The following is a 25,370-nucleotide window of genomic DNA, read 5'->3' as shown; positions in this document are numbered from 1 at the left end:
TCAACTGCAGACTGAAGAAGATTAACAGATTTATTGGCAGGTAAGAATAAATATTGCAGGGATGTATATCCAGTTGATTGCCTCTGAAACAGGATCACTCCAACCCTCCAATGGGCACTCCTCTCCGTCACTCAACGTGGCCCTCGGACTTCTGTGCAGAGAGGGGAAAATAAATCATCAGCAGGAAAGCGCTGACTAAAGGCCTTTCTTCTTCTTAAAAAGGGATCAGGAAATTGGCTGATGGAGAGCAGGTGAATAACCCAGCTGGCAGGAACTGGAGTAGGTCCCACCCCTGAAACACAAGGTGTGGTTAACAGGAGCCATGACTGCACCCTCTCAAGGTTTACTGTGTTCATGTGTGCAGATTTTACTACTAGTAAAATCAGCTAACCTGAGTATTTAAAAACCTCCTCTTGATACACTGACATAACTTACTGACTGCCTTTAAACCACTTTGAAAAGCTTTTTTTCCATCCCAACAGCATTTTTATCCTTCTCCCTTTTCCATTTTCTGTTTTGGGCCCCGGAGAGCTTTCTTTCTTTGCCTCACCATCTTTAGCTACGTGTTGTCAATAGCACGATTCAAATGAAGGAGCACAGGGGCACCTAATCAGCGCTGTATTATTGAAGGTGTTTTATCTTACAATATAAACCACATTAGGCAGCTGTTGGTGTGATTTGCTGCTATATAAATAAAATATAATTGAAATAAATTGGCTTAAAATGTCCAGTTTGCTTTTTTTTTAACACTATTATGAATTGTTGCTTTAACCAGTCATTCAGCAAATGACTATTTTTGGTCATTTCCACGCACTTTATACATGATACCCAATAAAGGGCATAGAGCTCACTGAGCACATAATGTCTATATTTGGAAACACTGTGAAATTTTATGATGTAGTCACAGGGATGTGACAAGTGTTGTGAACGGAAATTACCATACAGTTAAGTACTAATATTGTGGTAGTCAGCCACAAAACACAGTGAGTCATGTTGCTTTTAAGAAGACGTATATAAAGTTTCCTTCATTAACAAGGTAAAAGCACATTTCATCTGCATGTCTAAATAAGTGGTGGTAAACCTTAAAGACTGTAGGATTTGAAAATGCATCACTTAATCATTAGGTGGGAGAACGCAGGTTAAGCTCTCACCACAACACTCAGGGGTATTCATTCTCTATTTCATAACAGAAGCAGGGGCGTGTTTAGCCGTACTTTAAGTCTGTCAATGATAAAGCAGTAATGGCAGGAGAGATCCAGGAGGTGTGGCCAGACTGCACAAAGCTTGATCGAAGCGATCTGATGTTACAATGATTGTCTGCACTTGGACAATGACACAATACCTCATATTGTGGGTCCTCATCCTAAATGCCTCTCTCAAGCCCTCAGGTAAGTCGCATAGATGCATAGATAGATAGATAGATAGATAGACAGACAGACAGACAGACAGACAGACTGGGGGTATAATGTCATCTGATAATGTACTTTAAATTATTAAACTTTGGGGGAAAAAATTGGAAACTTAACCCCAGTAACAGGAAATGACTAGAAGTTGGATGATCCATTCAGATGTGCTGTCACTAACCAATTACAGCCCTCTCTGCAAATGTGTTGGACAGATATTGAGATTTATCTCCACACCTTAAATTTCAGTAAGTTCCTAAAATGAACAACTACTATAAGGAAGCCAATTAAATACAAACAAATCTGTTGATTGTTAAATGCATCCTCTCGCTTAGAACCACTTCAGTCAAATGAGGCAACTGATATCAGTTTCATCTTATTACTTGCTGTTATTCAGGACAGTCCTTCTCCCAATCTGACCCCATATATGCACCGTGCAAGCTGTTATTATGACCCACTTTAAAATTAGGCAACTTATTTTAATATATAGGTATTTCCAAGGTAATCTGAATATTATGAATTTAATATTACAATTATCTATAAAGTTATATTGCATATCACCTGGCTTGAAATTTGTAATCACGTTTGTTGTATTTCCACAGAAAGCCACGGTCCTGAATTTGAAGAGGGGAAGCACTATGAGGTGGTTCGACCTGTCAGACTTCACACTGTCAGAAAAAGACACACAGAGGTTTTTTTTCCTTATTTTTTCTATTTCAAATCCAGTGATCAAAAAACAAAAAGGCTGCATACATTGTGCTGCTATTTATGGGAAAGAAAAAATAATGAATGACTAGAAGCAAGATTTCCCATTTTTTGCCCGCAGTACCACAGACCAGACGCTCTCACATATGCAATGACTGTGGGCGGACAAGACATAGAAATGCAGCTGGAAAGAAATAAGTAAGTTTTCACTTCCCTAAACTGGCGTGTCTGTGCAGTATCGGGAAATAGGCAAATTTTCAGAGGCAAATCAATATGACCAGCTTCCAAGGTAGTCAACTGTAAAAGAATTTATAAAGTACTCATAACTTCACAGTGAACAATTACTTTCTCTCAGAAGAGACTAAATAAATTGCTGATTGACTCGATCTTCAAGTCAAATCATATGAGATGCACATTTATTCTGTATCTTTCTGTATTCAGTGAATTACTCACCAAAGACTACTCCGAGACTTACTACCAAGAAGACGGGACTCGAGTCACCACAGTACCAAAGGACATTGTGAGTGTTTTTCTATGCAACAGATTTAATTTACCTCAACTTAAAGTTGCAAAACATGTTTCACTAGATTGAAAATGATTCCAAGTCTTTGACTGTTAATTACTGTTCAGTGTAGGGCTCTGACATTTTTAGGCACAACACAATCTAAAAAGGGAAATACCACACTCACACACACACACACACACACTTACATACACATACACACACACACACACACACACACACACATACACACACACGAGTTAAGAGTTTGTTCTTATTTTACCCTGTTGATTTATATATTTATATATAATGAATAATATATATGCTAAAAAATACATTAAACTCTGCCTCTCCTGTCTTTATCAAGTCAGTTTCAGCCACACTGAAATTGGGTTGAAACTGTATTTTAGCCTGAAACAGGAAAACAGAACACTGCTGGCTACAAAAACCAAACAGTTGGTCCTCTGATTACATCACACAGAAAACAGGAAATCTGGTTTTAGAAAAAAATTTTCAGAGCATATAAACCAGAGGGAGGTGCTTTTCTCTGAAGGCAGCATTAAAACTGAAAGCATTCTGGAACTGAAATAATTCTTCAGTGTATCTGTGTTCATGATTCAGATAATCTGGGATCCATTTATTGGGTCCTTGTTATGGCCAATTCAAGATGCTGAGACAGATTCTTCAAGATTAGCGTGCCCAGCAAAGTAACAGATGATAATTCTCTGCTGAAGGGGCAATGGAAAGATGATGCCCTCCACAGGCCAGTGCCAGTATCACAGCTGAGAAGCCAAATAACTTAACACACTAGTCCATAATGGACTTTGTGTGTCATCATTTTACCCCTGCTTAAGCTCCTCAAGTGCTGACATGTCCATCTCTTAGTTTTCCACTTTTTGCTCTAATGTCTGGCCATCCTCCACCTCATCTTCTGACAGCACTAAGTATGACTCTACTTCCACTCTGCGTCACTCAGCCCTCTGTCACATGATCAGTGTTAGTGCTATGGGTGATATGACAGAATGAAGTTCAGTAAAAAAGCTTGACTATGAGAAGTTATTTGTTAAAATTATTTGTTTTCAGATTTATTTCCATCATCTATTGAAAGCCTATTTAATATTCATGAAACTGGGTCTCCAAAGGTTAAGAGAGTTCATGCTGGAGACAGAAACAGATTAAGAGGAAATTTGAAATGTTCTCATGTAATAACACAATTACTATTTTCATGTCTCTGCAGGATCACTGCTACTATCACGGGAGGATTGTGAACGACAGTGAATCGTCTGTGAGCATCAGCACCTGTGATGGACTGAGGTGAGCCGGCATCTTTAGCTTTGCTGTAGTTAAACTGTCATGACATCATTCAAAAGCAATACCCACCCATATTTCATGTCTGTCATTATAATTCAGATAACCTCACCTTTGGTGTATTAAACCACAAAGCCACGCAGCCAGTTTCTGTATTTGTATAAAGGATTAACAATGTTAAACCTTCATTAATTCATAGCTTTATGGCCACCTCAGTTCAGCAGAAACAAGCTGCACATAGTCTCGCATCACTTTCAAATGTAAGCCTAACATTAACCTTATCCTAACCCTAAACCTAACCTCAACTCATGGTGACCTGAACCTTAATTTAAACCTAACCTGCGAAACATATGTTCACATTAACATGTTTAGTGATTTATGTTATGTCATACTGAACATCTGATACACACTATACCTGCCAAATGCTCCCTTGTGTTTGGCTGGTTGTTAAATTAACAACGGCTGCTGTGTATGAAAAGTATTATTTTAACAAACGCATTAAAGTCAGAGGAAATAAAATCAAAACATAAGTGCTGAAACCTGCTAAAATACCACTGCACTAAAATCAATCCTTCACTGAAAACTATTTAGAGCGACCAATTAACTTAACCCCAGTAACTGCACGTCTTTGGACTGCGGGAGGAAACCCATGCAGACACAAGGATAGCATGCAAACTCCACACAGAAAGACCTGAGCCAAAGTGGATTTGAAATAATTTTTGATAAAAATTATAATATGTAATATATAAAGTAAAAAATCAGAATATGTACAGAATGGAGTGGGTGAGATGGATTGTCCATAATGGAGAGCAGTTTATTCAGTGACCTCCTGTCCCTCACCAACTCAAACACCTCCAAATTCTGACCAATGATGGTTCCATCCTTGCGAATCAGTTGTTGATACTGCTGGCATCTCTGGCACTTATTTTTTTGTTAAATCAGTGGAGGAATTTGCTACCAACTTTAATCCTATTCTGTTTCGTCTGATGAGCTGAATTTAAATACATGGGTATCTTAGTTCCTGGTTATTTTAGACCAAAAACTCAGGTTTGATTTTCATAATAGAAAGACGTCTAAGACTATCAAGACAAACTGTTTTCAGAAGAAAAGACCATGTATATCTACCAAAGCAGCCCGATTGTATATCCATGCTATGATTTTATCATGTCACACTGTTCTATCTGTCATCTGGAGACAGGTTTCAAAATCAGTTATGAAGCAGTTATGTACAAACAAACTCTAAAAGTATTTGATCAGAAACTAATGAAGTAACATCACTGCCAAATTCTTTAAAAAAAAAAAAAACATTTGCTGAGTTTTTATAAATTTCTTAATTATTCTTTTGTAAAAACAGTGTTTAAATGTATGAATGGCCTGGCCCCTGATGTTATTTGTCAGTTAATACACAAATATAATAATTAAGGTGTGAGCACAAGGGCTGCAGGGTCAAAGGATCCAGAATGATTCTGGGTCAATCCCTGTCCTTGTATAAAAAAATTAAATTAAATTAAGAAAATTTTATCTTGGTTTAGGGGTTACTTCAGAACATCTGCCCAGAGGTACCTGATTGAGCCGCTGTCCAGTGATGATGAGGGGGATCATGCAGTGACAACTTTTAATCCAAAGAACTTCACACCTGCTGTGTGTGGGGTCACTAACACCAGCTGGAGTGACGACTTTGAACCTCAAATCAGCCGCAGCCGCTCCAGATCAGCGGTACCACAATTAGTTTAGTCATCTACACAAGCTCAGAGTTCCTCCAAGTCATGACCTTTTAAACCTTTTAGGTCATCAGATTAAATGTGATAAAGAAGGAAAAACACATCGTTCAGTATAGTAACTTTAATTTTCAATCAATAAAGTTTAAGCAGACATGATCAAAAATGGCGCTTCATTTGCTTTATTCTTTTTTCTTCAGGGTATTTCTATTGTCCAGCAGCAGAAATACATTGAGCTCTTCCTTGTTGCTGATAACCGTGAGGTAAAATGAAACAACTGAAAAATAAATTAAAAGCACTGCTGAGAAAGAGGATGTGAACTTGGTCTAATATGATTCGTGGTATTTCAGTATGTGAAGATGAACAAGGACCAAACGAAGCTGAGAGAGAGAATATTTGAGATTGTCAACTTTGTCAATGTGGTGAGTTTGTGTTTTTGCTATTTCTACACAAATTTCAACCCAAGACTGACATGTGCTGTAGCTGCTAGCAGCTGGAGCGTAATGTCAAGTTTCCATTGGTGTCTTTCTGCAGGTCTACAAACCTCTGAGGACCTTTATTGCTCTGGTCGGGCTGGAGATATGGTCCAATAATGACTTGATCACTGTGACCCCCCCAGCAGGGGCAAACCTGGAAGCTTTCAGGTCGTGGAGGAACTCTGAGCTGGTGAAGAGGACAAAACATGACAACGCACACCTTATCAGGTATGAACAGCCTCTATGAGTATAATCAAGTTTGACTCATATCATGTGGAGAGAGATTTCTTTTTTAGACCTTTGTTGCTTAGAGTGTGTGTGTGTGTGTGTGTGTGTGTGTGTGTGTGTGTGTGTGTGTGTGTGTGTGTGTGTGTGTGTGTGTGTGTGTGTGCGTGTGTGATCTTTCAGTGGTATCAACTTTAAAGGAGCAACTCTGGGTCTTGCTTACGTTGGGACTCTGTGCTCTGGTCACTCTGTCGGGGTAGTACAGGTAAGCTGTTCTATGCAGGAACTTGTCTTTATTTTTTTTTACTGAAATTTTTAAACAACTTCTGAATGGATTTTGGTGTATTTTGGTGTACAGTATCAGAATCAGAATCAGAATCAGAATCTTTATTGTCATTGTACACAGAAGTTGCACAACGAAATTTAAAATGCATTCCTTTCTAGGTGCCTCAGACAATAAATAATAAAATAATAAAAATATGAGTGATAAAAATGATTACTAAAATACAGTGCACAATAGTAAATTAAGACGAATCTAGCCCCAATACACACACCAACGCACGCACACAGTCAGCACTACCACCCCACATCACTGTCCAAACCACACAGAGTTCAGTTCAATGATAGCCCTGGCATAAAAGCTGTTCCTCAGTCTGTTTGTTCTGGCCTTCATTGTCCTGAAACGTCTGCCTGATGGCAGTAGCTGAAACAAGGAGTGTCCAGGGTGTGAGGGGTCCTGGAGGATGTTCTGTGCCCTCCTCTGGCAGCGGGCATTGAACAGTTCCTGGAGGGAGGGCAGGGGACAGCCTATGATCTTTTGAGCCGTGTTGATGATTCGCTGGAGTGTTTTCCTGTCTGCTGCTGTGCAGCTGTTGAACCACACGCACAGACAGTAGGTCAGGATGCTCTCTACACAGCAACGGTAGAAGGACACCAGCAGATTCTGGGTCAGATAGTTGCTCCTAAGAACCCTCAGGAAATGCAGTCTCTGTTGGGCCTTCCTGACAATGCTGGTCGTATTGATACTCCAGGTCAAATCATCCTGCAGATGTACTCCCAGGAACCTAAAATCTGAAACCAGCTCCACTTCATCCCCCTCGATGAACAGAGGTTGAATGACATGTGTTGTCCTCCTAAAGTCTACTACCATCTCCTTTGTCTTAGTGGTGTTCAGGATCAAGTTATTCTCACTGCACCACCTTGACAGCCGCTGCACCTCGTCCCGGTATGCTGACTCATCCCCGCCTGATATGAGCCCCACCACAGTGGTGTCATCCGCAAACTTAATGATGCAGTTACTGGCATGTATGGAGGTGCAGTCATGTGTGTAGAGGGTGAAGAGTAGGGGACTCAGCACACAGCCCTGTGGAGAGCCGGTGCTGAGGCTGATGGCTGAAGAGAGGTGGGGACCTACTCTTACCCTCTGGGAACGGTCTGTCAGGAAGTCCTTGATCCAAAGACAGGTGGAGCGTGGTATCCCCAGATCTGACAGTTTAGTCACCAGTCTGCCAGGAAGGATGGTGTTAAACGCCGAGCTGAAGTCCACAAAGAGCAGCCGAGCGTAGTTCCCCCCCTGCTCCAGGTGAGAGAAGGCAGAGTGGAGGGCCGTGGCAATGGCGTCCTCTGTGGACCGGTTGGCTCTGTAGGCAAACTGGTGGGGGTCTAGTCTGGGAGAGAGACTGGAGATGACGTGAGCCCGGACAAGCTTTTCAAAGCACTTCATAACAATTGGTGTTAGTGCTACTGGCCTGTAGTCATTCAAACCTCTGATGAATCATAATGAGGCTGATGGTCTTTTGATTCTTGCTGTACAGCTGTTCATTTTTTGATTAATAATTGTGAATTTTAGAAAACTGTTTCAAAATGCATGATAATTTTTTAAAAAATAGTACATTCATTCATATGCCATTTACTGCAGTTCCTCCATTTTGCAGTGCACATCTAAACTGCTACAGGAACTCAGTCAGTAAATCCATGTGGTCAGAAAATCATGACTAGGTAGACTGAGAAAACACAAATTATCAGGATATGTTAAAACTAAGACAAACATGGCACAGTTTTGCTTTTTTGACTTTCCATCACTACATTTTTACTTCTATTATTTGTGCTTTATTATTTCTCAGGATCACACTGACCGAGCCATTGCAGTGGGAGCAACGCTGGCTCATGAGATGGGCCATAACCTGGGCATGAACCACGATGACTCCAGTAGCTGTTTTTGCTCTGGAGAAAGCTGCATCATGGCAGCAGCTCTCAGGTAAGAAAAGCTGTTCTGAAGCATCCATCAAGTTTATGACTTGGAGTCCTTCTGTTAGCAAAAGAATGCGTGCTACAAGTATAAAGGATGGCTGAACTGATTCAGGTTCATAGGTTTCAGAGTCCTCATATTCTCGCTATGGATATTATCAGGACTTTGGGAAACAGGACACAAACATGCCTACTCTTGCTACATGAACCAAAACAGATTTTTAGCTTCCAGGTTTGCTTCTGGATTGTTTGACCTACTAAGCATTAGTGTTTCCATGATCAGCTCAAAGGCAGTAATAATGTACCGCAAATGAAACTTGTGATAGTAATAGCATAAATCATAGAGTTAATCTACATTTCTGTTTTAGCCGTGGCCGGGAAAAAAAAGCAGAAATGTAGATTTTCACTCAAAATTTTAAAGTAACACTTTATAATACGACCCGCGGGCTGGCCATAAGAATGCCTTACAACCATGATTAAGGCTGGTAGTACTGTGAATAAGGCTGTACAACCAGCCCACGAGTCATATTATAAATCGTTACCAATTTTAAGAGGCTTCAACTTTGGGCATGTGCACTTTTTAGAGTGTAGGAATAAGAACGAGCGAGGCTTTGGATTAAAATCCTGGCATTTCACATACATCCACCAAAGGACACCTTGTGCTTAACTGAGACACACCAACAGCACTGACAAAATGGCATTGCTTTATGGAGCTAGAACAGCTATGTGTTTTTAGTATCACAACATGTTCCATTTGGTTCAACAAAAAAATTCTGAAGCAAGTCTGAGCACTGTTGTGTGTACCGAGAACCAACAGGAGGTCACCTGGTGCAATCATAAGCCAAGCCAAGCCGAGCCAATTTTATTTATAAAGCACTTTAAAAACAGCAAGCACTGACCAAAGTGCTGAACAAGGAAAACAAGACAACAGGACACAAGGGAAGTGCAGATAAAAACAAATAAATAAAAATAACATAGGATAAAAGCAACAATAACATACATAGTTTATCATGAATCAAATAATAAAACAGTATAAACTAACTAGGTAAAATAAAATACAAAATAAATACACAACAACTTAAATCAGCATCTCAAATCTGGTCAAAAGCCAGGTGAAATAAGTGGGTCTTAAGAGAGGTTTTAAAAGTTGTCAGTGAAAAGGCCTGTCTAGTATGCAATGGCAGCGAGTTCCATAGTTTAGGGCAGGGGTGGGCAAACTTTTTGACTCGTGGGCCACAGAGGGTTCTAAAATTTGACAGAAGGGCCGGACCAGGAGCAGATGGATGGAGTGTTTTAGTAATTCACCTCATAAGAGAAAGAATAACATGGGATATGTAGAAAACGTGCTTTAATTTTAATAGAAAATTAACAAAAGCAATACAACAAAATATCTCTTCCAAGTCCCACAGTATTTCTTTATTAATATGACTCTTAAAACACTGAAAATTCCATTAACAAAATACAGTTTAAAAAAAAAATACTAACAGTTACCATTTTGAAGCATTTAAAGTTTTGATATCCTTCAGGATATTATTATCACTCTCCTCCTCAACATTTCAAAAATTGTTGGACATGCAGATCGGAACAGTGACAACATGCCAGTATGTGGCCATGTTAAATATATCTGTTGTGCATTGTTTATATTGAGAAGGCAGTGCACCTGCACACCACTTATGAGCACACCTTAACAGAAATGACATGTAACACGTAAATGCATGTTTAAGAGCAGAGAAACTTACTTTTGATTTCAGTGGGAACAGTGTTGTTGGTGTCCCTTTTTAACAAGCGCATCAAAGTCTGGAGTCAGTTTTGTTGTGGCGATTCTCAGGATGGATCTGAGGTGTTGGTCAGTCAAATTGGATCTGTGGCTGGCTTTGTTGAAGTTCATGATGCTGAACGTCTGTTCACACACATAGGTCGAGCCGAACAACGCCAGAATCTTCTGTGCCGTCCTCCGGAGGTTTGGAAACACCGCTTCATTAAGTGACGCATAAAAGTCATTCAGTTTAAGAGAGTTGAACTTCTCTTACAAGACAGCATCAGCCTGAAGGTCTATCAGTTCCAGCTGCATCGCTTCTGGTGCTGTTTCGGGGTCTTGTGACAGGGGACAGGCCACCAACTGAAGTGACTTGTTAATTTTCTCAAAATCAACAAAGCGATGGCGGAATTCTTTGTGGAGTGCATCCAGTGTCTCGCTGTATTTCTTAACTTTTGCGCCAGCCTCCTCTTTCAGTGTAGCTAGTGTGGGGAAATGAGTGAATGACTCATTTAGGATTTGCTTGGAAAATAAAGCCAGTTTGGCTTTGAAGGCTTTCACGCTTGTGTACAGGTCATGCACAAACCGATCCTCCCCCTGTATGTTCACGTTCAGCTCATTCATGTGTGAAAATATATCCACAGCAAACGCAAAGTCACAAAGCCAGTTCTTGTTGCTCAGCTCAGGAAATTCGTCGGCCTTCCCCAGTAGCTCCAAAAATGCACCAATCTCCTCTTTGAGGTCCCACACTCGTTGAAGCACTTTTCCCAAGCTTAACCAGCGGACACGGGAGTGATAAAGTAGGTCATGGTGCTCTGCATCAGTTTCCTCCAAGAACGCGATGAACTGACGGTGCTGAAGTCCCCTTGCACGTATAAAGTTGACAAGTTTTACGATAGGATTCACAACATGATTCAGCTGTAATACAGATTTACATAGAGATTCCTGGTGGATGATGCAGTGAAGGAAAATAACATCCTGGTGAGGATTTTCTTCTTTTACTTTATCCTGGATTCTTCTCAGCAGGCCAACATTTTTCCCTGTCAAATTTGGAGATCCATCTGTGGTGACGTTGATAAGTTTACTCCAAGACAGCTTCGTATTTTCAATGACAGCAGACACCCGGCTATACAAGTCCTCCCCCCATGTTTTTCCTTTCAGAGACTCCATTGTCAAAAAATCCTCTGTTATTTCAAAAGTATCGTTAATTCCTCGGATAAAAATGAGGAGCTGAGCAGTGTCATTTACATCGTTGCTTTCATCCAGAGCTAATGAATAAAACGTGAATGACTCCGCAGTTTTTTTTAAGTTGCTAATTAGCTCTTTGTCTATCAGTTCCACACGGCGAGACACTGTCTTGCGTGATAGACTGATTTTTTCAAACTTGTCTTTGGCCTCTGGACACAAGACACCTGCTGCCTCCACCATACACTCCTTTAAAAACTCCCCTTCAGACAGAGGCTTGCTGGCCTTTGCTAATTTGAATGATAGCATAAAACTGGCCTTGGTACTTGACTCTTGGATGGCACTTTGACGATGAAAAATACGTTGTTGAGCTTGTAAATTAGCTATCAACCTCTGAGCAGTAGCTTCCCGTTCTTTCTCTGACTGCTTGCTAGCATAGTTAGCATGTTTTGTGGTAAAGTAACGGCTGATGTTAAACTCTTTAAAAACCGCCACAGTCTCTTTGCATATCAGGCATACAGCAGTAGATCTGTGTTCGGTAAAAAAATATTTCGTTGTCCACTCCTTATTAAACACTCGACATTCTCTGTCCACTTTTCTTTTTTTAGCTCCGCTCATCATTGCAGAAGGGTTGAGCTGTCAAAGAGGGAAAACGCTGAATAATGATGCGTTCATGCGGTGTCGGAATGATCGTAAAAATCACTTTCCCACTGGGAAAAACAACTCGGCAAGACGGGTCTTCCGACACCACTTGAATGCAGCGTAAGAGCGCACCTCAACAAAGGTCAGTGTGTCAGAGTATCCCATCTAGCGATAAACGCCACAATTGCAGGGAGAGTAAAACATTAACAAGGTTTACCATTATAATTGATTCAAATTCGGGGGGCCGGATTAAAAAGCTTAACGGGCCGCATACGGCCCCCCGGGCCGTAGTTTGCCCACCCCTGGTTTAGGGGCTGCCACTGCAAAGGCGCTGTCCCCCCTAAGCTTCCGCTTAGTCCTCAGCAGGTCCAAAAGCAGTTTATCAGCTGATCTGAGCAAGCGGGAAGGGGAGTGTAGGTGCAGTAACTCAGAGAGGTACGATGGGACAAGGCCATTTAAAGACTTAAAAACAAATAAAAGTAAAACGCAGGAAGTTTAAAGCCATCCAAGCTTTGACTTCATCGAAACACTTTGTCAAGGTCTGTATGGAATTTGCATCACTATGTTTTAGGGGCATGTAAATCTGGGTATTGTCGGCGTAACAGTGGAAAGCAATTTTATGCTTTCTGAAAATAGAACCAAGGGGCAACAAATTTAGAGAAAACAGCAATGGTCCAAGAATTGAACCCTGGGGCACGCCACACGACAAAGGAGCACAGGAAGATTTCAAATCATTTAAGCAGACTGTAAAAGTTCTCTGGGTCAAGTAGGACCTAAACAACTCTAGCACTGTGCCATGAATACCTATACACTGCTCGAGAAGAGATATTAAAATAATGTGGTCCACTGTATCAAAAGCAGCTGTCAGATCTAAAAGAAGTATAATCATTAATAATTAATCTCACATGGTTATGATACTGAAGGATGTGTCTGAGCATCTTTTATGGGTCTACAAAGTTAGATGTTCTCAGCTGATTTGGGAAGTAAAAACTTGCTTTTCTAACTGTAGCTCACAAAATTGAAGCAGAAAAATGTTTTTGTTTTTCTTCAGCTGGAAAACTCCTCAATCTTTCAGCAGCTGCAGCACCAACAACTATGAAAACTACCAAACAACCCGCACCCCCACCTGTCTGCTGGACAAACCAAACTACAAGAACATCGTGGCTCCTGCAGTCTGTGGAAACGGCTTCAGGGAGGAAGGAGAGCAGTGTGACTGCGGCTCTGTGCAGGTAAGCACATCAAACTGGTGTAGCAAGCTTTGGATGATCTGGTGAAGGAGAGCTTTTCTTTTCACAAACATCTACTCATTCCCTCTGTCAAGGAGGTTATGTATTTGGCAGCGTTTGTGTGTCCTTCTGCCATAAACACGACAGCTCAAAAAGTTTGGGATGAATTCTGAAAAAACTTGGAAGGGGTGTGGTGTGGGGTCATGTTAACAATCCTTTAAATTTGGCTTATATTCACCAAGGTCTTTAAGGTTAACTTAACCCTCTGGAGTCTTGGTTTTACCTTTATATTGCACCTTAAAGACAGTTTACCATGCCTTGTTTGGTGTCATTTTTTTCAGTACAACCTCATATTTGTGACTGTGTGGTTATTTTGACATTCTGGATTAAGACATTGGGCCTAAAATCACACAATAAACATAAAATCCAAGTAGAAAAAACGAGATATTGTACTGTGAAAACCACAAACATGTTTAACAAACTATTTTTACAACTTAAAATACAAATAATATAAGTTGCACTTTCTCTCTTTCACCGCTGTCACTCCCACAACTTTCACCTGTTCTTCAGCAACCACATTAAATACTGCCCAGAGAGGGAGCTGCCTTGGTTGAGGTTTGCACTCTCAGAGTGTTTCTTGTTGATGCTTATAGACACTATTCAGATTGGACAATGTAGCACGTAGGGAATTATTTATATTTATATCCTGTTTCTGAACTGTGTCTGTGGATGCTGAGGTAAATGGTAAATCAACTAGTTCTTATATAATCTTATATTATATCCATTAACACAAAAATCAAGTTATAATGAATAATGTTATAGAAACTGAAACTGAAAACAGTGGTTATACACTATAGTGGGCCAGCAGCAACCACAGTGGGCATCATTCACCAGGTTCTTTTCTATCTGCACAGATAGACGATAAACCATGAAACCTAACAATAAACATTCCTGAGGGAAGCAGAGCAAACAGATATTTAATGCTACATAACAGCAGTAAGGCCTGACAACAGCTGATGAGTTCTAATATATGTTGTCCCTGTAGGAGTGCACCAATCTCTGCTGCAATGCCACCACCTGCACCCTGAAGGAGGGCTCACAGTGTGCTGAAGGCGAGTGCTGTGAGAACTGTAAGGTGAGTCAGTAAGAAAAAAAAATATGCCTCTTAGTTTCTTCCCTGAAACCCTCCTTCTCTGGTCATTCTAATCCAAATGTTTGCTCGGCTACAGCCCTCTAGTGGTTCTCTGCTGCAAATGTTTGAACCAACACCATCATATTGCATTTTGAAAGTGCTCTGTACCTACATCTTCTTTTGTTAAAAGAGCTCGTGCACTCAGGAGCTTCCACATAGTGTTATGCTTTTTAAGCATAAAACAATTTAAGGAAAGCAAACTTTCAGTGAACTTGTACATTGATGGAAGCTGCTCCATGCAGATCTCACCTACCACCAGAGAGTGCCGCAGGAAGCAGGATGACTGTGATCTGGCAGAGTACTGTGACGGGAAGAGTCCCGCCTGTTCAGAGGATGTGTTTGCTGTGAACGGGCTCCCGTGTGATGGAGGCCTGGGGTACTGCTACAATGGCCAGTGTCCACAGAGACCTAAGCAGTGTGTCAAGATGTATGGTTCAGGTAAGTGTCCTGCTAACATGCATATGTATGTATATAAAAATCCTAAAGTGACTGTAGCTCAGGAGGTAGAGCAGGACAGCTACCTAATCGGAAGGTCAGTGGTTCAATCCCTGGCTGCTCCAGTCAGGGATTGGGCACAATACTGAACTTGAAGTTGCTCTTCAATGTTTTCTTTGGAATGTGTAGATAGAAAGCACTTAAATCGCTGTATACAACATGTCTTCATGCACCCATTCATACATGTTGTATACACCACTTTGAGTGCTGTATACAACAGAAAAGTGCAAGGGCAAGGTTTTTATATAATCTCCTGCTGCTCTCAGGTGCTACAGAGGCCGTTCAATCCTGCTATAACCACAACACCAAAGGAGTCTACTATGGCTTCTGCAGATGTCCCTCAAAGGACCAGTACATCCCCTGCCAGCAAGAGTGAGTCACAGCACAACATACAGTGTGACAGTTACTCTGCAGTCCACCCTTATTATTATTTATCACAAACAGCATCTTTCCTTTGCAGAGATGTTCTTTGTGGAAAACTCTTCTGCAGCAGCAGTAACGACGACCCAAACTACGGCCAGATGGTCAAGGTCGGCAAATGCTTGGCAACTTTTTTCTCTGACTATACCAAAGACTACAGTCTGGTGGAAACAGGGACTAAATGCGGAGATGAAAAGGTATCAGGCTGTTTCAATCCACTTCTTTCAACACTAAATCTACAAAGTAGAACAAAATAAATAAATAAATGTGCCTGATTTGTCTTTTCCAAGGTGTGCAGCCAGAGTCAGTGTGTAGATCTGCAGACAGCTTACAGAATCACAAACTGCTCAGCAAACTGCCCAGGCCATGCTGTGAGTACATGACACCAAAAACTGACTGAGGTGGAGCTGATTTTTATGTTGGGCTGTACATTCTGGTTATTTTCATTATAAGTTATTATTTGAATTTTCTAAAATAATCAAATTCATTAAGAGCAGACGTTGCAAACTCTCACATTTGTGAACGGGGTTCTGAGATTTTGTAAAACTTCTTTAATTCCACTCCAACGAAAAAGGGTTAAAGTGACTTTTTGTAATTACTCTCTTCAAAATGTAACTACCAGGCTGCAGCATTTTAAAGCTAAAATTTTAAATTTTATAACTGGAAAGTTATCAGCTAACATTAGCAAGTTTGAAGATCTACCTCAGTGACTCAGATTAACGGAGGTTAGTGCTATCAGACAGCTTTTGAGAGTTCGGCATTTTTTTTCCCCAGCTATGAACATAGATTTTGATACTGTTAAACTGACCATTTAAACATGGCAGTCTATGGGGATGGATTTACTTTTGGTAGCCAGCCTTAAGTAGCCAATCAAGGAACTGCAGGATTTTCACTCTTGGCTTTGTTGTTCAGTCCCAGAAGGAGCCACTTGGTACTAAAAGAGAGAAAATGCAATATTTTGAAATTTTGTTAATACTGTGTTTTGAATCCAGGACTTAATGGTAAGTACCTTTAAGGAAAAGTTTTCCCAAACTGAATATTGTTTTAAGTTTATTGTAATAAAAAAATGTGATTTGGGGTCAGATTTTTTTTTTTAAAAGTTAGATATGTGAACACAAAAGATCTGGTTCAATACAATAATTCAATTCAATTCCATTTAATTTATAGATGAATTATTTTGCAACGCAAAGGTTGTACGATAATTACAGAGAAAACCCAGCAGTCAAAACAACCACCTATTAGCAAGCACATGGCAACAGTGAGAAGGAAAAACTTCCATTTAACAGGAAGAAACTTCCAGTAGAAACAGCCTCGAGGGGGCAGTCATCTGCTGCGACCAGTTTGGGGATGAGGGGAGGGAGACAGGACAAAACACATGCTGTGGAAGAGAGCCAGAGATTAAATGCAGTTGTGTATAAAGAGAGTGAAAAGAGGTGAATTGCAGCATAGCTAAGGGAGGTTTCAGGGTCACCTGATCCAGTCCTAACTATAAGCTTGATCAAAAAGGAAAGTTTTAAGCCTAATCTTAAAAATAGGGTGTCTGTGTCTCCCGAATCCAAGCTGGGAGCTGGTTCCACAGAAGAGAGACCTGAAAGCTGAAGGCTCTGCCTCCCATTCTACTTTTAAGTTTCCTAGGAACAACAAGTAAGCCAGCAGTCTGAGAGTGGAGTGCTCTGTTGGGGTTATACAGTACTATAAGGTCTTTAAGATGAGATGGGGGCTGATTATTCAAGAGCTTGTATATAAGACGAATGATTTTAAATTCTATTCTGGATTTAACAGGGAACCAATGAAGAGAAGCCACTATGGGAGAAATATGCTCTCTCTTTCTAGTCCCTGTCAGTAAATAAATAAATAATCAAGTCCAAGTAATTCACATTTCAGTAAATCTAGTTAATTTACATGGCAGCAATTTAGTATACTGCACTGTTTTATATTTATTACTCAAATTCAAAAGTTGGGTCATTGTTTTTTGTTTGTTTTAAGTAAAACAAAGCATGTTAACTGAAGTGTAATAAAAAGTTACATTTCTGACATTGTCTAATAATGACAATGACAATCTTCTTTGTGTTTTCCAGGTGTGTAACCACAAAAGCGAGTGTCAGTGTGAGCCTGGATGGAAGCTTCCTTACTGCGACACAATGGATGAAGCTTTTAGTGATACTAGTAAGAGTCAACTACATTAATCTGCAGATTACATTCAGTTTACTGTGCACTGCTGCATCCCTAATTTTTTCTGTCTCTGCAGGGAAAACTGTAGCCATCGCAGTCGCAGTTACACTGTTGCTTCTAGGTATCATAGCTGCCATCGCAGGAATCATCTGGAAGAAGCGGCAAAGTCCCACGCTGCCAACGTGAGTAATCGCGGCTCTGCTGGAGGCCTTTGTATGGCTCTGATTCTGTTAACTCACCTTCATGAGGGTCATCACCTGTGGATTAAATCTCTCTTTGCAGTGCAGCAACACAGAGGAAGCAGAGGGCTGTGGAAAACCCTGCTTACCACCTCGACAAACAGCCCGCACCCAGTTACCATGGGCCAATCCGACAGGTAACGTTCTGAGTGGAGCTGGAAAAAGTTCTAAAAAGCTGTGTCAACACATTTCCTAACAATACCTGAAATTTTAGGCTGACAGACTGAAAACTGAAGGACCTCCACCTCAACCACCCCCAACAGGGAACAAACCCAAACCAGGCATTCAGATCTACAGAGCTGCACCACCCCCACCAGCCATTCAGAACTACAGAGCTGCACCACCCCCACCAGCCATTCAGGACTACAGAGCTGCACCACCCCCACCAGCCATTCAGGACTACAGAGCTGCACCACCCCCACCAGCCATTCAGAACTATAGAGCTGCACCACCCCCTCCAGCCATTCAGAACTACAGAGTTGCACCACCCTTGCCAGGGAACAAACCCAAAAAATCCATTACAAACTACGCAGCTGCACGGCAGGTAACAGGGCTCATCGGCCTTTAATCTTTGATGTAATTAATTCAAAATGTTTGTAGTTTAAGATTTATTGCCAAGCAGCATTGTTACAACAAATAAAATCCTCAAACACATATTTCCTTACTTTTTTGCTAAGTTTACATTACAATTAAAAAAGTAAAGGTTTCTTGTTTAGTGTTTGAAAATACACTTTCTTAGTGATGAATGACAAATGAATAAGTGCATACACCTTTTCAGAATTCCAGTCAAATCAAAGATTCCTCCTGAGAGGAACACAAAATATATTATCCTCTAACATGCCGGTTAAAAGCCAATTGTTTCCAGGTTTGTTTCCCCTCACAGTAAAGAAAGCAGTTACATTGACTTGCACTGAACTATCACCACACCATGTGGTACAAATTGGCATTACACACAAGTACAACCTGGATCTAGTTCACTGTCAGTTGATATCTCTTTAGCACAATAGATGTTCTGGATAAGGTTTACTTGATACTACTTACTTGATACTTTATACTTTATTGATCCCACAATGGGGAAATTACAGTTAACAGAACACCCATCCAAGACATAGGTGCACTGTGGCCATGCTGCCCCCTTCTGGAGGTGCTGCCATTACTGGTTGCATCTTTACAGTCTTTTGAGAGTTTCAGTATTCCAACATTTAGCTCCCATCCAAAAAGCAGCCCAGTAACTTGTAAACATAACACTGCCATGGCATCACTGCACAAATGTTAATAACAGTTCACTGTTTCAATGTTAAAGTCGTGTTTTTGGTACAGTATTTGCATTTTTGAAATCTTTGTTAACCACTCCTTTGTTTGCTAGCCTGTTTTTAAATGCAGCGACTCGCTGAATCGAACAGTGAAATTCTCTGAGCCACTGAGTTAGAAATGAGTTAAAAGATGCTAAACTGTTTCATACAGTTGATGGTAATTTAGTTAATTCTGTTCTCAGTACTGTAAGTGGCACCTTTTATATTACACACAGTCATTTGAACTATAGTTAACATAAAAACCAGCATGATGTAGCTTTAATATTTGTGCATGTATCCATCTTTCTTTTGTCCTCCAGGCTCTGAGGCCAGTACCTCCACCAAAGGTTTGATGTCTGACAAATGCCGACTCTTAGCAGCTCTTACTGTCCTCAGTAAGAAGCTGCTGTCACCACTTTTCTCTGCACTTTGTTTTACTGGAGGTTTTCCTAACAGTGACTCATGGACTGCAAGAGGAGTAAACTGGACTCTGATTGTTACTGGACTGCCATCCACTGAGGTCTGCATCACTTTTTGGCACTTTTTCAGACTACAGGGTTAGAAGTACAAACAGCTCTGCCCCTGAATGTGACTCACAACATATTTTGTCATAGTGTTACCACAGAATATGATTGTGCGTATGACAGGATGAAACTGTTGAACAGTTTTCAGAATGTGCAACAGTTTCATATTTCATTGGTGTTTTTAAAATTCTTGTAAAGTGCACCGATTGACTTTCATGTGACAATCAAAACTTGAATGCACTGTGGTGCATTAGATTGCACTGTTAAAAAGACTGCAATTACAACGTCACTTAAATGTATAGTACAACACTTTCATTGACAATGCTGTGAAAGTTTGAGCTGTATTTATATTTTTATCTTCATATACAGATCTAACAGGTACTTTTATGCCAAATTTTAGAACCAGGACCACTCAGTTTGCATGCAGGTATCATAAGCATGTTGTAAGACACATATCAATTAGACACACCATTAAAGCCAATGACTGTGATGTTTTTAATGTGGATGTTTTATCTTAATTCTTTTATTCAAACATATTTTTTAAAGATTTTTTTATGAGTGTTTTTTATTGTCCTGCTTTTTACTGTGTCTCATGCACTCATTTTGTAAAGTGTATTGGGATCATGCTGTACAAAGATTGAATAAAACTGATTAAGTGACTGAGGTGAAGAATATTATGTTGTTACACAATGACACAGGGAAGAGATAAATTGAATGGATGAGCAGTTCTTGAAGCTGATGTGTTGGAAGCAGAAAAAGTGAATTGTGAGGGCTGGGTGACTGGTGCAGAGCACAGCAGCAGGTTATATGGGATGCTCCCAGAATGCATCCATGTGTTCCAGTCTCAAAGAAGAGCAACAAACTGCTAAAACATGGGATTGGAGCCTAGCCCAGCTGTCATAAGGTGAAAGGTGCAGAACACCCTTAAATAGCCAAAGTATCGGAAGGTTAACACTAACACAAAGTGACAACCATTCACAGTTAGAGCCAATTTAGAATCACCGGTTAGCCTAAACATGCTCTCTTTGCACTGTGGGAGGGCCCCAACCAGCCAGCAGGTTCAAACCAGGAACCTTCTTACTGTGAGGCAACAGGGCTAACCTTTCACCATCACTGAAGGTTGGTTCAGTGTGATGTAGAAGTTGTGGTTCGCTCACTGCCTAATTTGTAATTTTACAATATGACCCAAAAGTTACTTTTCTTTATCTTTGTTTTAATGATTAATTGTGTTCACCCAGACAACTGGTGATTATGACTATTGGCTGAAGTGCTCAATGAATACCACATCACAGTGATGCAGTTGTCCACTTGTTTGGTTTGCTCGGTTCGGCCTCAGTGAATAGAACTTTATGAAATGAATAAGCATCGTAAAATCATGTATGAATCAAGCAGCTTTATATCTGACACTAAAAAAATCCAAAAATGAGGCCCATTTTCTTGTAAGATTTGTATAGTTTTGGGTTTTTTTCTCCTTTATTCAAATTAGCCTAAAAATGTAAAAGATGCCCTATTTTCCCTGTGAATCTAATCTTTCGCATGAATTACATGCTCGATCCATGTTGATCTGTGATTTTTATTTTATCCTTGGTAATGTTTATGTTTATCTTTATGCATATCTGTGTGTCGAGTACCTATTTCTACTGGTTCTCAAACATTTTACCTATTAAAAGGTTCATCTGTCATTATGGATAGATAAAGCTGGGTATCACCTGCATATGTCTTCACCCCTTACAGGGTGGCTGCCGCTCAGGAGGTAGAGCAGTTCACCTACTGTAGTAATTGGAAGGTTGGTGGTTTGATCCCTGGCTGCTCCAGTCTTCATGCCAAAGTGTCCTTGGTCAAGCTACTGAACCAATGTGTTCATTGGAGTGTGAATGTAATTAAATAAAAGGCCCTTAGGCATAGAAAAAAGCATTTGTGTGAATGGGGGTGTTGTACAAGCGCTTTGAGTAATCAAGTAGTAGAAAAGCACACTATGAAAACCATTCTATTTACTATTCTGATAATACTGCCTAAGTTAGCATGTATAGTATAAATAGAACTGATCCTAGCACAGAACCCAGTGGAGCTCCTTAACTAACCTTAGTGTGTGAAGAAGACTCCCCATTTAGATGTTAGATTCAACTCACTGTCATTGTGCACACAAGGCACACAACGAAATGATCGTTGCAGGTCACTCATCCAGAGACGAGCATCTGCGGTCATGCAGCCAGAGACCTGCGCTTACATGAACAAACTGGAGATTGTTGGATGGACATAATTCAATCCACCGCAGCACAGGACCTTTGATACCTATATGGCATGCTCTAATCTCTGTAATAAAATATTATGGTCAACAGTATTGAATGCGGCACTGAGGTCTAGCAGGAGAAGAGCACTGTCAACTGTCAGAGGCCTCAGGGGTCTATCCTAAAAGGTCAGCTGAATCCTACTTTTACCTTTCTACATATGTTATATTTCATTCAGTTAACAGTTGTTTAGTTTTTTTGCATCATTTAACCAGCATCACTGAGGAGGCAGCTGACTTTGGAGTGGATGAGCCTTTGCAAGTCAGTCTTTGGGAAGTACCTTTCCTGTTTCTGCCTCTGGCACTAAAATGTTACAAGAACTTTATTCATCTTCACTTGTCAATGGTTTAAATCTTAATTAAGAAGTCCTGAGTTGTGCTTTTATGAAAAAGGTAAAATAGTAGGATTAACTTGCACCATATTGCATATAACTCTGCAATTACTGCAATGGATGCATAACTCTCACAAAATGTGCGACACTATGGCCATCATCAGAAGAAAACTCTGAGCGTAAACCCTTGATCTAAGAGAAGAGAGCAGTTATCAGTTTGTTTTGTGTTTTTGTTTTGTTTTTTAGAGGTTTTGTAATTTATTGTAGGCAAGCAGACAGGAGCTCATCCTCCATTCACTGTGTAACTGAAGCCTGTGAGTTTATGGCTGGTCTTCTCTATCCATGTCCGTCTGAAGTTGACATATGGGAATTTGACCAAGGGTAAGATCATCAATTCTGTACATGACTCATAAGTGCTTTGGTAGACCTGGCTTTTGAAATGCCAAAGCTTGCTCAGTGGGGCTTTCGTCATGACCAGTTTGCTTAAGAGTCATCACTTCTGGTCGATGGATTCAGCGCTGTACAAGTAAGTGTATTGCGTGCTCAGTGGTTTACAGAATGATACAATCACTGGTCTGATTAGCAGTGATTGTGTGATCACTGGATGCTAATGTACTGTAGTCTCAAATGCCACACAGCTGTCCTTTTAATCTGTCAGTTAAAAGGTGTAAGTTTGTCCCTTTGCCAGCTCTGTAAATTCTGTATGCTCCAAACAAGGAAGAGTATTGTCTCAAGTGGTTTTTAAGAACTTGCAGAAAGAGGAAGAATGATCAATTGCATAATTTAGTTATCTGAACATTCTGTGAATGAGCACAATCTATTCTTGGCCCTGACACAACTCTGTCAAAAACTATTTGTAATACAGGTAATACATATTTTTAAAAATACCATTGTTCTAAAGATACTCATTTTCATTGTAAACGTACTTGTTTACACACAGCAGGGGTTCGTTTGAAAGGACACTGACGGTATGCTACTCCTGGTTTAGTAAGCATGAACAAAACAAAAAAGCATTGTATTTCTGACGGGCTGCAGCTGCCATTCAGGCTTCAGGGAAATCTTCTCCTACAGAAATACAACACCAAATTCCTGTTTTGGATTTAATTTTAGGGAAGCGGACAAAGTGTCAGTGAGGCATTTCTAGTAAACAGGGCAGGTGATGAGTGACAATTCTATTAGTGTTTCCAAAAACTCATGCTACTTTAATGTGAGTCCACAATGGTGCACAGTTCATTTGTTTAGGACCGTAGAAGAACTACACTGGGGACAGATTCTGATTCTGATTCTGATTCAACTTTATTGTCATTGTGCAGAGGAAACAAATACAGAGCCAACGAAATGCAGTAGCATCTAACCAGAAATGCAAGATAGGGATTATATACATATAATACACAGTTACAATGCAGAAGTGACCAGATAGGTGAGATAAGGAGACATATAAGAATGTTAAGACTATTAAACAGATAATGTTAATTATACAAAATAGACTAACATGTATTTACAGAGAAATAAAAGTGACTACAATAACTACATGAATGGGTAATGAATGAGAATAAATAAGGTGAAGTATATAAGTATGGCAAGTATATACAGTATATGCATTATTGTTGTGCTGGTATAAGTAGTGCAATAGTGCCATGTGCAAATTTGCAAAATACTGATTGTACTGGTTGTATATACAGTCGAGATGAAACATTTGTGAAAAGTACAGAGTTAAATGTGGTACAAAGTGCAGTGATATTTTTACAATGGTGTGCTGGAGTTTAGCAGGGTTACAGCCTCAGGAAAAAAGCTCTTCCTGAGCCTGTTGGTACGAGAGCGGAGGCACCTGTAACACCTGCCAGACGGAAGTAAGGTGAAAAGTCCGTGATTGGGATGAGAGACGTCCTTAATAATGTTCCTCGCTTTGCCCACGCACCGTTTATTGTAAATGTCCTGTGTGGTGGGTAACTGAGTGCCGGTGATGCGTTGGGCGGTTTTAACCACCCGCTGAAGAGCTTTCCGGTCAGCTGCGGAGCAATTGCCGTACCACACAGAGATGCAGTTTGTAAGAATGCTCTCAATGGTACAGCGATAAAGGTTCACGAGTATTCTGGGACACAAGTAGGCTTTTTTGAGTCTCCAAAGAAACTAAAGGCGCTGTTGTGCCTTTCTGACCAGGATTGATTCAGGTTGAATGATGAAAATTCTGATGAGCATGCTCCTGACTTGCTGCATCACCTTGGGGCTCAGACACTACAGGCTCATCCACTTAAGAAAACTGCTTGATGTCCACTCTGACCACTCAAAGTGCTCAACACTACAAGCCACATTCACTTTTTGACAAATATTTTTATAGCATTTTACTATCTCAAGTTCACATACACCCTCACCCCCAACTGGGCACAGCAGTTGGCTGCCCCTCCCTGAGCCTGGTTCTGCCAGAGGTTTCATCCTGTTAAAATGGAGATTTTCCTTCCCACTGTCACCAAGTGCTTTCTCATAGGGTTTGTCTGATTGTTGGGGTTTTCTCTGTGTTACTGTATGGTCTTCACCTTACAATGGAACGTGCCTTGAGGTGACTGATGTTGTGATTTGGCGCTATATAAATACAATTTTTATTGAACTGAATTGACTTAAAGTGTCCAGTTTGCTTTTTTTTTTTAGTGGTATGACACTATTACGTAATGTTGGTTTAACCCTTTTTTAGGGCAAATTGCTATTTTTGCTCGTTTCTGCACTCTTTTTATGTGACTCCCATCCCGTGCCTCAGTGAGGTTAAGAAGCATGTGTTTGTTGTAATGTTTCAAAAAGTGATGTTGTAATGAATTTGTTGTAATGTTCTAAAATACGTGTTCCTTTCACCATGTATCTGTTTTTCTTGTATTTTTTTATATATACACTTCTTGGATTCTTTTCGAAACTTATGAACAAAGAACAAAATGTGGTAACTTCACTGACCTTGTTTTTTTGGGGTTTTTTTCATGAAAAAAAAGACCTTTTGAAAAATGTCACAAATGTAATAATGTCTTGTTATGTCTTCTG

General features: G+C 40.3%; 1 protein-coding gene across 1 annotated transcript; it reads left to right on the top strand.

Moving 5' to 3' along the window:
* Positions 1 to 1,330: 1,330 nt before the first annotated feature.
* LOC115786212 (zinc metalloproteinase-disintegrin-like brevilysin H2a) lies at positions 1,331 to 18,242 on the top strand (the record flags this gene model as incomplete). Its single annotated transcript, XM_030738268.1, has 21 exons — positions 1,331 to 1,388; positions 2,006 to 2,058; positions 2,345 to 2,397; positions 2,550 to 2,628; positions 3,848 to 3,924; positions 5,451 to 5,634; positions 5,837 to 5,899; positions 5,987 to 6,058; positions 6,171 to 6,340; positions 6,521 to 6,602; positions 8,461 to 8,594; positions 13,219 to 13,396; positions 14,439 to 14,528; positions 14,828 to 15,023; positions 15,347 to 15,452; positions 15,541 to 15,697; positions 15,791 to 15,871; positions 17,579 to 17,666; positions 17,749 to 17,854; positions 17,955 to 18,048; positions 18,126 to 18,242. Coding segments are annotated over exons 1-21 (2,238 nt in total), but the record flags the coding sequence as incomplete, so codon positions are not given.
* Positions 18,243 to 25,370: the final 7,128 nt, after the last annotated feature.

The sequence above is a fragment of the Archocentrus centrarchus genome, chromosome 9 (genome assembly GCF_007364275.1).
Source record: "Archocentrus centrarchus isolate MPI-CPG fArcCen1 chromosome 9, fArcCen1, whole genome shotgun sequence".
Taxonomy (NCBI): Eukaryota; Metazoa; Chordata; class Actinopteri; order Cichliformes; family Cichlidae; genus Archocentrus; species Archocentrus centrarchus.
Note: the sequence above shows the minus strand (reverse complement) of the source record. Positions and strands in the feature narration are given on the sequence as shown.